Source organism: Vanellus vanellus (assembly GCF_965231255.1).
Source record: "Vanellus vanellus genome assembly, chromosome: 2".
Lineage (NCBI taxonomy): Eukaryota > Metazoa > Chordata > Aves > Charadriiformes > Charadriidae > Vanellus > Vanellus vanellus.
Window position 1 is genome coordinate 125,258,315 of NC_138906.1, and position 16,954 is coordinate 125,275,268.

General features: G+C 35.6%; 1 protein-coding gene across 1 annotated transcript in view; it reads left to right on the forward strand.

Moving 5' to 3' along the window:
- The window catches only part of SNTG1 (syntrophin gamma 1), a gene marked incomplete at both ends in the record, with an annotated part of 170,941 nt that overhangs the window by 12,104 nt on the left and 141,883 nt on the right, over nt 1-16,954 (forward strand). The window contains 2 exons of the mRNA XM_082499225.1: nt 67-201; nt 13,067-13,123. Coding sequence (XP_082355351.1) covers nt 67-201; nt 13,067-13,123 — 192 coding nt within the window. The remainder of the gene's footprint in view (nt 1-66; nt 202-13,066; nt 13,124-16,954) is intronic.

Below are 16,954 nucleotides of genomic sequence, written 5' to 3' on the forward strand. Positions count from 1 at the left end.
ATACCACTTCTAGAAATGCAAAGTGCTAACCGAGAAAACTTTTTTTCTTTATCCCTTCCTTTGAAGACAAAGACAGGGATTTGTTTGCTGCAGGATGGTAACCAGGAGCCTTTCAAAGTGCGACTGCACTTAGCCAAAGATATTTTGATGATCCAGGAGCAGGATGTGATCTGTGTGTCTGGTGAGCCTTTCTATTCTGGTGTAAGTAGTTTTTATTTTTTCTTTAAGACGTACTTTATACAAAGCAAAAATACTCTGTGTGTGTGTGTGTGTGTGCGTGTGTGCGCGTCCACACGCATATGTATGCATTCACTCCCACAGTTTGATACTTCATTTTATACTGTTAACACTAAGTCTATTTTAATATATGATCTTTTGAGAGTAAATCTTAGCAATACTCATCTAAGCAACAGCAATAAGATAATGAATGAGTTATGTGCATGACTACAGTGTTGTTTCTCTGCACTCACCTTTGAATATTGGAGCCACTGAATGCGACAGGAATGACACAAGCAGTGATTTTTGCAGTGAATGCAGATACCTCAATGCACTTACATATCTGAGTATTGCCTGTGGAGTTGATAAGACAGTTGATGGGTAACTGTTATGGCAGGACTCTGCTGGCAGAGGAATCATCTGCTGTCCTCTGTTGCTTTGGTTGCTTCATATGGTAGCACAACACCAGACTTCATGCTTGCTGCCAGCCCGTGCTGCGGGGGTCACTATCACTAGTTTTACCAGCACGTCGTGTTAATAAAGATGGACTTCAGCTGGCACAGTGTAAGAGTGTGATTTATGTATTACTGGTTTTACATGATGTGTCAGTTTTCTTATTTAAGCATCGTATTAAATTTTGTGGATAAGAAACTGAGCTTTGTAGACAATTATTTGGCAGATCTGTAAAATGTTATATAGAATAATATTGTAGGTTTTGGAGCTACGATAATGTTGAGTTTTTATTTAATTCTAGAAGAAAGATAAAAAAATAATAGAAACCATTTACTACTCATTTCTGTAGACAGCTTTATAGATACTGTAATTATATTTTGTAGAGATATTTTTAAGACTTATGGGAAACTATCATAAACATTCTGCTCTCCCTTTGAGCTAAATAAAATTATCGTAGGATTTCACGTTAAATCTTGTGAGGCATAGTAGTGTAATATCTGTTTATGCAAATGTTATGTGACTGCTATTATGTCTGTCTGTTTTATTAATTAATTGTTGCTGTTGTCACATCCCTGTATCTCTAAATGCAAGTACGAGAAAAAGATTCAAAGCAGAAACCAGAAATAAACTGGTAGAATGTTAGCAGTGCTAACAGCGTGGAAGATTAATGGAAAACATATATGAGAATCCATCTCACTGTTACGATCATCTCAAGGTGAATGGTTCTGAGTTTTTCTCCGAAACAAGAGGAACACACTGCCTAAACTGTCTCCATACAGGCTGGGTTTATTTGCATGACAAATCTGACATTAGCTTTTGACATTTTCATGCTGTACAAATACAATTGACTAATACAGGTCTCTGAGCTTTATATGGAATATAGATGCTCCTTTTGCCAATTAGACTGTACTGTTCCTGTTCCTCAACATACAGGACATCTAGCAGCCCATACAGAAAGAAATTATGAGTTCAAGCCCAGGTTATAGTTGTTCATACAGCAACACACACTGTGGCACAGTTACTTCACCGACCCCATTCCGGGGTCTAATATCTCTACGAAATATAATTCTTAGTAAAAGATTTTATCACTCAAAAATATGACTTTCATTATTGTGCTGTAATATCTATTACTACTTCTGAACTTGTTATTTAAATGTCTTCGTGAAGTGCATATTTAATTTTTTTCCATTTCACAGCAAGGCTTTCTCTTACAGTTTTGCCCTCTTTCGTTTTGCAGTGACACTGTAAAAAATAGTGGATGATTTGCTTCACCAATTACACTCCCCCTATCTTATTTGCATATTGAATGCATAACTCATTAACTGATTGATATTAGTGTGGTGATGAGAAGTTTCTTTTCTCTTGGAACTGTCATTGTTAGACTAGTGACTTTTGAGCACTTTACCCTGATTTCCTCTGGGATTAAAACTAGGTCTTGAATCAGTGGGTTCATTCCAGCTAAGGATGATTGGCATTCCACAGACAGCTAACTGTCCTTTTGTCACAGGTCATTTAAATCTTCTGGAATCATATGCTTTGATTGTATAGTAAGATGGGACAAGTCCCACGGGCTTCCTTTTTCTTTTTTTCATTTTTTCGTCATTTTTATTCCTGATATATTAGGCTTCTTTTTTTTGTTTGTTTGTCGGTTTGGTTTTTTGTATGTTTTACTTTGCTTGGTTGATTTTGTTATGTTCTCTCTGTCATTCTAGACGACTGACCACATCTGTTTTTCTTTTACATGCATTCTACAGAGCAGGAACAAGTGTTTTCATTAGCAACTGACATTGAATGCCTCATAGAATAAAGTCTAAAGAATAAAAATAATATTTGTAACTGAGGAACAATAGCGTTGTTAAATTTTACAGACAAGTAGCTACAGTAGAAGTTCTTTTTAATCTGTTTTAATAAATAATCTTCAAATAATTTGGTTATAAGGATTTACTTATTCGCTTCTGCACTGTGAAGGAACGAAACGCTGTTACTATGTTTCTCGTTCAGAACAGTGTCTCTTCTGTTTGTTGGGTCTGAATCAATTTGCATGCTCCTCTGTGTAGGACAGACTTTAGACAGGCACTTAACGTTCCAGCGGTATCCTGATCTGCATCCTGCGGAACAATCTAAATTAAATCAATGGCTCCTTAGGAATGAGGTGCTGCTTAATGTGAGTACGTGGGATAAGGACCTACTTCTTAATTTAGAATGCTTCCTTTTTGGTGGAAAACAGTTATAGTTTCCCAAAAATGAAGAGGTGCAAGGGAACCGCATTTCCTCTTTCATTGTATATGGTTTGGAGTAAGAAAATAATGTGCGTAAAAGGTTATAAGCAACATAAACAGTGTTAAACACTAAAAAAGAAAGCATCTGTTTCTTTAGTGGGCTGAGCAAAATGATAGCGTTAGTCAGGGTTCTGCAGCGATTGTACTTGTAGCAATTCCATAAAGCATCAAAGATCATTCAAACAATCATGGATTAGATCTAAATTTGAGCATCAGTTGCATCAATAAGTATTACAGAGATTTCTTTATGTATGCAACAAGAAAGACTTGCATTCCAAGAGGTAGAAACATAGTGGGTTCTGCATTATGCTGCTAGTGGATATCTGACTCCAGTGCGAATGACCAAAAGTGAGATGAGAACATTTTGTGAAACTCAAAGCCTGAAAGGCAGTGTCTTTACTAATCTGAATTAAATCCTTGCCTGTAGAGAGGCTTTAAAGTATGGGAAGTGTGTGCCTGCGTTGGAGTAGCTTGTGTGCTGAAGATAGCCATAAGTCTCTCTGTTGGAAAATTGGAAGATAAGACTGGTGACTGTTAGGTCAGGTAAACCTTTTTTCTCCACTAAAGTACAGGACTCTCACAATATATTTTTTCATAATTGTGGTATTGCCAACAGATAGCTTTCTTATGATTATAATAATCATAAATCTCCACGCCAGTTACTTGTGGTGCAGAATACTTAGGATTTTTACGTTTTTCATCTGAAAAAGAATTTCCCTGAAAACAGCCGAATTAAACCATGTAGGAACTTCATCAGTATTGGTGGCAGAAGCGTAGAATATTCCTTTTAAACATATTTCTTGAATTACCTGAAATAATACTCAGAAAAGTTTGCTATATGCTGTTACGGATGGCAATGTGCCATAAGGCAACCCCCAGTCTTTTTAGACATATAGATCAATAGCATGGACTAACAAGGATAGCCTAATACTGATCTTGCTGAGCATTACGCTGGGAGGGGGGATAACCTAAGATATGGCATATCTGATCTGAAATGTGGCTCTTCCATAGGTTATTCCAAGGAAAAGGTTTAATCTTTGCATTCCAGAATCAAAATTTTTATTTTAGAGTTAATCCTCGCAATTACTGTCACCTTTTATGAACATCTGAAATTCAAATAGAAGGACTATTGTGCTTTATCAAGAAACGTAGTTTATCTGTCTAGGGAGCCATGGATTTTTTCTTATTTTCTTTAGTAGATTTTACTTGTTTGCTAATCATGCTTAGAAATTTTTCTAATAGCGTGTATGTGCATTTGAGATCCATAAACCAAGGCTATGACAACATACCATCTGACAAGATGGATTATTTGAATTAGGTACTGTTTTTCTAAGAGACTGAAAATGAACTGTGAGCAGCTGGCAAATCGCTAAGTTCAGCTACCAGGACAGTTTGCATTTTCACATAATTTTCTTAAAGGTTCTGTTAAAAAGTCGTAGAGCTTCCAAAATACTGCTAACTCACCTGATGATAAGATACAGATGATTGCAATTTCTTTCGAGTAATATAATTTTATGCTGCTGTATAGTCATGCGTTATTTAATCAAATATTAATAATTTCTTTTATTTTTTTTTAATTAAGGATCTTTTTAGAAGATCATTCATCATTTCAATACTAATACAATTTTTGTGAATTTATAGAGCAACAGCTCCCAGAGTAGTATCGCTTTTGTCCAAGGATTTAACTGAGGTTGATACAGATGTATCTGAATGTAACCTGTGGACTGTAATTGGTTTTTTGATAGAGAAAACCCCTTCATCAATAAACGCCTTTTGCAAGGTCAGAAAGTAACGCTGACTTAAATTGTTGAACTGTAGCCAGATCTGATTTCTGGCACTATTAATCACACAATCATTTTTCTATTTCTTGTAAAGATAAGAACATATTATATCTCACTTTTAAAGTTGTCCTTTTGCTATTGTGAAATCAACTGCGTTGAAAGATTTATAACTGTATACAAAGCCCATATGGTACTACAAAATTAAGTCGTGTTAGAGATAGTTTTTCAACTTATAAACTTTGCACAATAGCATATTTTTCATTATTTTTTAAAATTTAAATGATAAAGTTATTATTAAAGTATAAATTTAAGTTCAGAACATATCACTTAACTGTGACTTGCCTGAGCACTCAGATGAAGTTATTACATTTCCCTTGCTTGCGTGTTTTAGAGTTTGCAGACTTCCTAAGAGTGAATTTTAAATCTGTTACCTTGGATTATTCTTTTTTGAGAGTTCAAAATTTTCTTTTCATATATTTTGGGCTAGGTAAAACAAGTTCAATTAATGTTAGTAATGTTAATGAGTAGAAAAATGAATGAAGAAAAAATGAAAAGCTTAAGTTAGTAAACATATGATTTATTTTCTGTATTGTATTTATTTCTGTATTTATTTACTATTTTGATTCTGATATGTGATTGAATAATATGAATGATGCCAAAGTGAAACTCCCTGTCCTGAAGAGAATTGCAAATATGTGAACAGATAGGTCACCTTTCAAGTACTTTCCATTCTTGTTACCGTCACAAAGCTACCAGTAAGAATGGTGATTTTTTTTCTTTACTGTGTTTTGGTATCTGTCAGCTGTTCAGTGGAGTGAATCCATTTTTTCACAGAAGTCGTCAAATATCTATCAGATGGTGGTAACGTTTTTTTCCCCTGCCAATCTGGACAGCTTTTAAGTGACAACCTAGAACTGATAGATGTAAATATGATTATTCAGGGACAAGTTAAGCCAGCTTATTTTTCTGCAGCTACTTAAAAATAAAAAGTGTAGCAATCTACTGAGGTTCAAACACAGGACTGCCATTTGTACAGCAAAATTTGAAAGAGCAGAATAGCTTTTTCTCACTGGAAGAAGGCTTTTTCCTTACAAAAAAGAGAAATATTGCAAACCAGAAAACACTTGGAGAATCCAAAGCATTGATCGATGTCAGTATATGATGTGAGCAGTAGCTGGAAACTACAGCTTTCATGAAGTTACAGAGTGTTCATTACCAAGCCTAGTGAGAATTCAGCTCAGACTTTGGTTTTGTGTTTCTCTCTCTTTTATTTCTATATTAAGAAATACAGTACTTTTAAAAAAAATCATCCCTCGGAGTAGAATTTTTATATTTAGATATTTAGGTGAATGTTTCTGCTTTTAGGCATATGCTGTAACACTGGAAACATTTTGAAGTGAGAACTAGAAAAGGGTTGAGTGCTCTTGCTCATTCCAGTCAGTGTTAACAGTCTGCACAACCCAACTGTGTTTAGTGCCCTCAATCTCCAGCAGGACTGCGGAAGAAGGAGGATTTCCAATTGACCAGGCATTCTGCCACCATACCTTGCTGCTGACCTTCTCCAGTTGCATAAGGAACTGAAATAAGGAGACCAGCTTTGAACATCACATGACAGAAGTTGGTAGCAGACGAGCAAGTCTGCTGGCAAACCTTCTTAACGCTATTAATTCCAACTAGAAATGTGACTGACCTCTCTCCTGTGTCTTTTATCATAGAATCATAGAATCATAGAATCATAGAATGGTTTGGGTTGGAAGGCACCTTAAACATCATCTCGTTCTAACCCCCCTGCCATGGGCAGGGATGCCTTCCACTAGACCAGGTTGCTCAAAGCCACATCCAACCTGGCCTTGAACAACTCCAACACTGGGGCATTCACAACATCTCTGGGCAACCTGTTCCAGTGCCTCACCACCCTCACAGTAAAAAATTTCTTATTAACACCTAATCTGTATCTACCCTCTTTCAGTTTAAAACTGTTACCCCTCATCCTATCACTACACTCCCTCATAAAGAGTCCCTACCCACCTTTTCTCTAGACCACCTTTAAGTACTGAAAGACCTCTATAAGGTCTCCCCAGAGCCTTCTCTTCTCCATGCTGAACAACACGAACTCTCTCAGCCTGTTCTCATAGGAGAGGTGCTCCAGCCCTCTGGTCATCTTCCTGGCCCTCCTCTGGACTCGATCCAACAGGTCCGTGTCTTATGTTGGGGGCTCCAGAGCTGGACGCAGTACTCCAGGTGGGGTCTCACCAGAGCAGAGTAGAGGGGCAGAATCTACTCCCTTGACCTGCTGGCCACATTTCTTATGATAGGCTTTCTGGGCTGCAAGCATGCACTGTCAGCTCACGTACAGCTTCTCATCAAGTCCTTCTCCTCAGGTCTGCTCTCAATCCATTCTCTGCCCAGCCTGTATTTGGGATTGGGATTGCCCTGACCCATGTGCAGGGCCTTGCACTTGGCCTTTTTGAGCTTCATGAGGTTTGCATAGGCCCACCTCTGCAGCCTTTCCAGGTCCCTCTGGATGGCATCCCTTCCCTCTACCATGTCTACCTCACCACACAGCTTGGTGTCATTGGCATCTTCCTGAGGGTGCACTCAATTCCACTGTCCAAAGATGTCAAACAGCAGTGGTTCCAATACCAACCCCTGAGGAACACCACTCATCACTGGTCTCCACTTGGACATCGAGCTGTTGACCACAGCTCTTTGAGTGCGACTGTCCAGTCAATTCCTTATCCACTACATGGTCCATCCAGTAAATCCATGTGTCTCTGATTTAGAGACAAGGATGTCATGGGGCACTCAGAATGAGTGTAAAGTTTGAATGCCTATGTCAATTAATCCGAAGAAATGCCAGGAAGAGAGAATAAAGCATTACTAAAAATAGAATATAAAACTTGCCTTTTTGAAAATTTATGAAACAATTCAATGAAAAAAAATTCTCATGATATTTTCTTATTTCAAAATGTAGTGATGTAACTGATAAACTACATGAGAGCTTGGCCTTGAATATATTGTTGCATGAAATGTTAACAGGCTGATCTACGAAGTGGCTGCCAATGTATTGATTATATCTTTATATTTCATTATTACATTTTAAAAATTATATTCTAACATTTCCTCCCTTTTTTCTCTACGTTTTTCCATGTCACTGTGCTGTTGTAGATTCTTCTCTTCCCATGTTTTTTCCCCTTTTCCCACCTACTGTTTTGTTCTGCACCCATTCAGCTTTTTTCCATGTTCTCCCATACGTACAGTACCTCGGTGTCTGTTCTATCCACTGTGAAAAGAGGGGTCTCGTTTTCTGTCTGGACCTAGACAAATTAATTCTTCATACCTTCACTCTTATAAGATGAATAACCAGACACACCAGTGTCCCAAACTGAAAATGTAATATTTATATCCTTGTAAAAAGGTTGAGTAATGGAATATTGAAGTTTCACGCGCTGTTAACTCAGTTTTATGAAGACTTTTAAAGTTTCTTCATCCTTTTGTTCAACTGTTACTTGACTGCTTTCATAGAGACTAATAATTAGAACACATTAGATTACTGGTTTATATTATACAGTATAAATAATTTGAAAGCATTACTAATTAATCATTATTGTTAAGAGTCGGTTAAGCTTTCTTTTACGTCACATACCAATCTGTATGAAATATTCGAATCCTTACTGTGCCCTAAGATTTAACTGTCAAAAATAACATTAATTCTTGACTAAATGTAGATAGTTAATGATAACATAGGATTCTGTTTTTTCCTTTCCTGACTATTTACTGTTGCTGTGTGCTCACATGGTCATTCTTCATTTCTAATCTCATTTAAGATTACATCTGTCATCTCAAGAAGATCATTTGGATTTTAAGGAGAAATCTTAATACCTCCTTACCAAAAGCCTCAAAAACTTTGCTTCTGTTTCACTGCGTAGCTCTGAAGAAGAATTTTTTTTGACAAAACTCTTAGCTCTCCTTTCCAGTCAATGAACATATGTGTGGATGAGGAATTTTCTGAGTTAGAGGCATGGAAAATGCTGACAGCTTGGCAGCAGCTTTGAGTTTTTCAATAAAGTTATAACTACTTTTGCTCTGTTCCAGGAAGCAGCTTCTAAAACACTGCTCTGAATCTTGCATTTAGGGATCCGAGAGGCTGTAACTTTCCCTCTGTTTGGTGTAATGTAGATAAAAAACGTGATAATGGAATTACAAGCTGACATGACATTTTGCGTAGTCTTGGTATTGAACTAAGTAGCTTTTCATCAGAATCAAGCTTTATTTTGTAAACTTGGAGACGAAGTTGCTTTTGGAATTTGAAAAACCATTGCAAATTCAGTCGTAGAATACTACCCTGTGCAAATAGAGGGGAAAGCAAACCTAAGTAAAATATTAATAGACAAATCTACATCTGCCACAGATTTTTAGTTAGATTTTATTTTAAGCAGATAGTTTGAATCAATGAAGCAGCACTATCTTTAACCTGAAACAGCATAAATGCTCAATCGGAATACTTAGAGCACTTCTTTACGGGTATGAAATGTGTTGCCTTCCAGAGTTGTCACCATATTTTATTAATAAATAGTTGTAAAGCATTTTAAGAACTTAAAGCTATTAGACCAGTGAAAAGCATTTTATTATTGTTATTGTTCACTTGAAATGCTAATTAAAGACATCAGAACAAAATAATTTGTTTCAGTTTGCTGCTCAAACTTCTTTATTGTATTAATCATTTTATTAAACCTATTATTGTAAATTAAAATGTAATGCTTTGCTGACAAGATTTGTTCAGTTCACCTTGGCTGAAGATGGCACTGAAAAAGAAGCTGGGTTTGGGTTTTTTGCGAGTCACATAGAAAAAGTCACATGCAAATCACGCAAGTCACAAAGGAAAACTTACTCGGATAAAAGAGTTTTCTGGCAAAGCATTTCAAAGCTGATATCTGCCATCAAAATATGTATTCAAGTTACTTTGCAACTCTAAAGGGAGATATTTGTCTTTCCAAAATTAAATTTGACATCCTGGCTCTATACTCAGTGGGGGACATAGGATGAAGGTGATTGTCACCTGACTTGGGCACCTGCTTTGACTCACCTGGATTGAATGTATTTATTTTCCTTTACTGATTACAGGAGAAAACTTGCCTTGACCAACGGCTCAGTTTTAGATGGATTAACTGTGATTAGATAAGTGCTATCATTTTACTTTTTAACTCCTGGGTAAAAAAAAAGAGGAGCTGATCAGAGCTGGGACCTGATCCATAGCCAAAATTCTGGTGTACGAAATGTGTGACGCTTCTGACAGTTCTTGCAAAGTGGCTTCACTATATTGTTTATGTGATGTTTGCGATTGTAGACTAGGGGATTATTGATGATTTACTGGTGAAATATATGACTCGTATGTAACTCTGATTTGTATTTTTGAAAGTCATTAATTGTTTGCATGTTTGTAATTGTTGGCTATCATGCTGTGAAGATTATGTAAGTCTTAAGATACTTAAGATACACTTAAGATACACCAAAGTAATATTTTGTTATTTTAAGACTGAGAATTGCGTTGAGGTAGCCTATGTTAAATACAGTGCAGTCCCTTCATTACACATAACACATCACTCGGGTGGATCTAGTTTGCGGTATGTTTTTCAAGTTCAGTTCAGTAACAGTCCAGACCTGAAATATTTAATGTCTGGTCTCAGTGGAGATGGAAAAGAACCTAGAGAAAATACCAGATGAAACCCTCTGATAAATTTTGTTGTGCTGGAAAATTAAAGTTGCTTGAAATTTTTCTGTTCCCTTTGCTTATTTTTACACAGTTTTGTCTATTCAGTAATCTGCTGTACGAGCAAGGTATTTCTGAAACATGCATTTCTTTCTCTTAAAAAGTAATGCCGAACTCCAGTGTAAAATGTTTCTAGTTTCCTGTCTGACGGTACCAGTAAACTCACAAAATACCCCAAATCAGCTGTTTTCAGGGCTGACTTGGCTCTGCCTTCACTTGACTGAAAACCAGAAAAAATATTTTATTGATTCTTTTATATGGATAGTTGTGCGGGTGTTGTGCTAAGAAAGACAACAACAAGGAGAGAAATATTCTGCAGGAGAGCTTTCTGTTAGGCTTTTTAAAAGGGTAGCTCAAGCTTAGAATATGTTCAGATGCCACTATTTAAACTTTACAGTGACTACTGACATATCATGTACTACAAATTTTAATGAAGATTTATGTTTCCACTGAGCACACTACTTCATCTGAAGTTTAATTGTATAGTGTTATATTCTGTATTCCGTTCATGGTTAATGTAATACTGTCAAGCCAGTTTATTACAAGTTGCTATTTTTCAGCGTATTCTTGGGTAACACAAGTATTTTCTATTTGATTTGGGCATGTATAACAAAAATACTAGAGTGTATCAACTGGAGCGTACAAGTGAAGCTTCTGTTCTTAACGAGATATTCACCACAAGCTGGAGCTGGAAATGAGATGGAGTTAACAGGAAAAATACAGCTACCAGTGGAGCCACAGCTGAGAGTTTTGTGCTCGTTTCTGTAAACTCGCTTTAGACCACACATCAGACTGTGGCCTACATTAGTTTATCCTGAATATATTGTCTGCAGCATTACCTGCGGCTGAAACTGCTGATCAGACAAAAAATTTTCTAAATACAATGGCCTGAAATTAAAAAACTTTGTGGACTGAACCCAGTTTCCAGGAACTTCATTATGAAAGTTTCTTCCTGGAAGGTGCGAGTTGAGAGCCGAGAAGGCTCCTCTGGTCCCTCTGAACTTCATTATGAAAGTTTCTTCCTAGAAGGTGCGAGTTGAGAGCCGAGAAGGCTCCTCTGGTCCCTCTGAACAGCACAGAAACATATGGATGAAACAAGATAGCCATATAGTCCTCTATTATCATGCTACACATTCATTTTTTGGGTTGCAAATATAAGAGTCTATTTTTTTCATACATTTCAAATGTTAAAAAAAAAAAAAATTGAAACGTTTGGCCATTTAACAGCAGAATTATGTACCTCTTTCTTAGGTTAAACATTTACAAGCATTAGCCTAAATAAATTAATGGAAAGTCTCATTTTAGCCCACCCATTTTGTCTTGCCATCCAAAACACTGCACTAGTTTATGCTTGCTTTTTCTGCAGTTACACAATTCATGTTTATCACAAATGTGGAAAAGAAAAAAGGCAACTGGATTTTCCCCCAAATTCAGCAATATCACTTTTCCAAAGTTCATATATTGTAGCCCTACATCCTTTCTTTTCCTTTCTGTATATGAAGTAAGGAGGAAAAAATATCTCTGAAGGTATTTCATCCCCTCTGTCACTGGTATGTTTCTGATGATTGTGCTGAAATATATGAACATATACAGATAAAATATATATGCAGACTTATGCTTTGCAATATATGTAACAAAATGAGTATAAAATCTAGATCACATGTAGAGGGCATAAGAAAAATCTATACATTCCTTTTATTTGTATCTGGACATATGGTATATCTGCTACTAATATCTTTTAGTGCTAGTAACCAAAGTGACTAGTTCTAAATGATCTTTGGGAATAAAGTCAACAAGACAGACTAGAAAAAAAAGCCTCTTTTTTGTAAATATTCATGTCTAAGACAGATACTAGCCCACGGTTTTTACAGAAGAAATTTTAGGATGAGCAATAAAAGGAAAAAAAATAATGGTTGCTTTAAATAATTCTGACTGTAACAGCACTCTTTAAATCATTGGTTATGATTTTTAAACCGTAGCTCTGAGGTCAACAGTGGCTGTGTTTGTATTATTCTCTTTAATTTTGATCAGGACTGTGCTTTGAAATGAATTTCTGGATGATGTGCACTTATCATGCTTTGGTTCACATCACTGAGTGGTCTTGGAGTACACAAACTGTATTCCTTTTGGAGGAAACTAATTGAAAAATGTGCTACAGGAGTTCAGCTTATGTACTTCAGCATGTAATGCTCAATCTGCTATGGGACCAATTTAAGACTAGTAGAGGTTAAGACCTCTCAAATGCACGTGTTAAGCACTAACTGCTAAACTCTATAGTTCTGTTCTTATTGCATTGCAGTACTTGCTAGTATGGTATGAATTGAACAAATTTTTGTCTGAGACAGGACCTCTGCTTTTCTTCCAAACTTTGTCATTTTCCTCTGCAGCATAGGTTTCATGGGATTTTCACATTCAGGAACTCACAAGTTTATTAAAACAAGAAAAATTAATGTAGGATGGAAGCACAGAAACAACTTATTGAAGTGTGAATATAGATGATATGGTGGAAAATATTGACTCTAACAAAACTTGATTTGTTGTTTTTTGTTTTTGTTTTTTTTTTCCAGGAAAGAACAGTAACAATTAGAAGACAGACTGTAGGAGGATTTGGATTAAGTATAAAGGTAGGATGATTTTTTTTTGGTCTATTATTCCATGTTACATAATAAGTGCCTTTGTATATAGTTAATATTACTTTTAAAGAGAACAAACTGTATTTTAGAGGATTAGAAATAAGAGAGCAAACACATTCTAGGATGTTAGATACTTTCACAGTAGGCAACCAGCAACTACACTGCCCTATGGAATGGAAGGCAATGGAAAGATCATCCCCTTAAGATTCAAGCTGAGCAACTCTGTAATAAGATTTGATATGAGAGCTGAAAAGTGTTTGCAACTGCACAGACTGTACTTTTGTTCAACAGCACTCTAATTTAAGTGGTTATTAATAAACGCTAAATTACAGTGGCAGGCACATGGAACAGCCAATAAGTTCATCATCAATTCTCTTTTACAAAGAATATCACATTAATTCACTGCAATTCATTAGTAGGACAGAAAGTGTTATTGCTTTGTCCTATTGCTTATTTTGCTGTAGATCAAGTAAAGGCAGCAATTTATCATGTTACCGTATTTTTGCTTTCTTCAGTAATATTTAAGAACATATGTAAGTGTAGGTGATCCTTTTTGAGGGAGGGAGAGGGAGGAAGGGTTAATTCTGTCATCATAATCTATGATTTTGAAAACCTTACCTTGGCTTTGAATCTCAGTGTAGACAACACAACATTAATTTTATCTTCCAAACACAGCAGTCCTCAGTCTCAAGATAGCAATGGAAACAAGTGAAGTGTACTTCCCATGAATGCAAAGAGGCTTAAATTATGCATATAAAGTGAAAGTATACACTTTCCTGTGAACATCTGCTAGTGCTGACCTTATAAGAAGTGACTCAGAAGAGGGATTAATGTGCATTTGTGTTGTCATTGATAAGAATATTGCTGAATAGAAATAGTAGTTCTTAAAATCTGTCTTGGTACACTTGCTGTTATGCTTTTGACCCACTGAAGACCCCTATTCAAGGAAAACTAATTTCTATTTTGTGGCAAAGTTTCTCGTGAGTTTAGTCAACAGCACACAAGTTATTTTCCTCCAATATCATTATAGGTTACAGTTCACCGAATAACAATGAAGTAATGTGTTTCAGTGTAAAATCAGGTATATGGGTGAATGAGATTGTATTTAGCTGGTGATAAGAAATAACTGATTACACTAAGGACTTTTGAGGTTTGGAAGGCAAATCCCATCAAGAGTCACTGAAATTGATTTTTTAGTTATATATTACAATGGGTTATCTTTTAGGATTAAAATTGCTGACAAGCTCAAAATCACATTAAGTATCAGTTACATTGTAGAAAAAAAATCATTGAGAAATATAAATTAAATGTGAAAGTGCAATGATTTTTTTTAAATTAGTAGAGCAAGATATTCTTAAATTTTTACAGCAAGATATCCATTGTTCTGAAGAAAATTTTTGGAAGTTGCAGAAGTATTTAAAAGTGCCAAAACAGATTGTGTGTTCTGCCTAGAAGGGAATTTATCTTTCTTTTATTTTTTTTAAGATCCTGCTTCAATAGAAAAAAAAAATAATAAACATCTATATCAAGTGTATTAGAAGCAACTGCAATGGAATTTACAAATAAAGGCTTTAAGTTAAATTATTTTATTTAAACATATTTTCTAGGTTTATTTGTGAATAAAAAAATAAAGGTTTTATGTGAAGCTACATAAATTCAAGCACAAATAAACCATTTCTTTTTAATTTTTTGAATAACTAACAGTCAGGTGAAGGAATCCCTTCAACAGATGTCATTAAATAGAAAATATGTCATTTAATGTCATTAAATAGAAAATATATTTTAACAAATGAAACTAGGATGGTGTAGATTAGATAATGAAAATGGTGAGTAGAATTCTATGGACTAGGATATTCAGTCGATGTGTATCAAGCAGTATGATTTTTTTTTTTTTTAAATTATTTCTTTAAAAAAAAAATGAACATGGGACCTCTTTTGCTAGATCCCTTTATTAGTAATTCTACATTCTCAAAAAGAGAGATCGACAAGCCATTGGATAGCAAACACAAACAACATAAAACACATAATTATTTAATATAATCTGCTGTTATCATTTTAAGCTGGTAGTAAGAAACTTACTTAGAAGAAGATTAGAACCGGAACATAAATTAATGTTTCTGTAGTTCAGTAGGCAAACTTTATGAAGACTCACTGTAATGGACTTTTTAGGCATGCCGTGAAGTGTCGATGTTAATTCCAAATATTCTGAAAAGTGCCAGTTTTCTGTTTTAAAAGGTGCTGTTCAATCATGGTTTGCTTCCCCTTGCAGATGAATAACAGTTTGTTACTGTGTTTAGGGGTTTTTTTTGCTTTATCTTGTAAGATTCCTGAACTTTAATAAAGGATTTATATTTATTTTAGTTTTAAATAGAAACGTAATTATTTTGTTTTAGTGCCTCAAAGTAGAGGTCTACAAGCCACACTGTAGGAGTGAGGAGGGCTGAGACCTTTCCTCCCTGTTTCAGCAACTCTGTCTCCCACAGCCTCACATACTACAGTAGCTCCTGTTGTCTTGCTACTCTCGTATTAGTTAAAGGTGGGGATTTTCTGAGGATTTACTTTCTGGCAGTGGTGTATATCAGAGGATGCGGTTTGTCTGAGGTATGAGTTATAGCAGTACAGTGATTAATGACTCCCACTTTAAAATATTTGCTTGTGCTTTGATAAGAATTTTTCTAGTTTTGGCATTCAGCCCTAGGGCATTATCATGCCTTTTTTCTGCTAACTTAAACACCCATTTGCTCTCAGAAATCTCACGAGATCAAGTCACCTTTTAACTTTCTCTTGAGTAAATTTTGGATGTGTCTTATCCCAACTTAAGTATTCTGGACCTTTGGATTTTTTGTTTTGTTTTTTTTTTTTTTTTCCCTGAAGAGCAGAAGGTCAAAATGTTAATGATTCCAAATGAAACTGTCCAGTTATCTTTTGGTGACTTGCCTGTGAGGGGACTTCTCTTCCTTTCTGTTATAACCTGGGTGCTCCAACTATATTTGTAAAAGCAGAGATTCAGCTAACTTCTTAAAAAAAAACCTGCTTGTGAGATTGATTTTTACACAAGATCCAAACTTAAGCACTTTAAAAAATTGCTTATAATCCAGTCTTTGAAGGTTTGAAAGAACAAAAAAAAACCCTGTTTTGTAGTTTTTTGTACTTCATTTTACTGAAGTTAATGGTAAAAGCGTGATTGAATTTGAAGCAGAACTGATCTGGTTTACTCTTTAGAAGGAATTCTTTTCTAATTTCTGAAGCCCCTTTAGAACCCCCAGTAATAAACCGGTATGTGTGAAGGAATAGCCATAGAGTTAGATGTAGAAATTGATGTGTAGTGTAGTATTTCAGTTATTTATCACATCTCTAACAAGTTTGAGATGCAGAGATTTGACACAAGAAGCTGCTAAGTGTATGACGTCTGAAAGAACATCATGTTTCTCAATAATTGGAGCATAGCGTTCTTGCAGACATAGACAATAAAACTGATAGTTGATTAAATAAATTAAGGTTTGCAGTTACAGCCAGAGTCCTGGCTACTGGGACTCTGTACAGTGCCATTTTCCTGCCTCTGTTTTAATTATTCTTTTTAAATGATGGACGGCATCGCAGACCTGCTGGATTAGTTTTGACTTTTCAAAGTTTGACTTGATCAGAAAACTCTCTAAAGCAAGCATGTGCACCTGTCCTGCTAGCACTTAGGTATATACTTAGATGATTCTCTTCCTCCTCTTCATTCATTCTGTGATATATATTTTTATTAACATATTTTCTCTCTGTTTCAAATTGAAACAACAGGAAAATAAAATAAAAAGGATGGAAAACTGTCGTTAA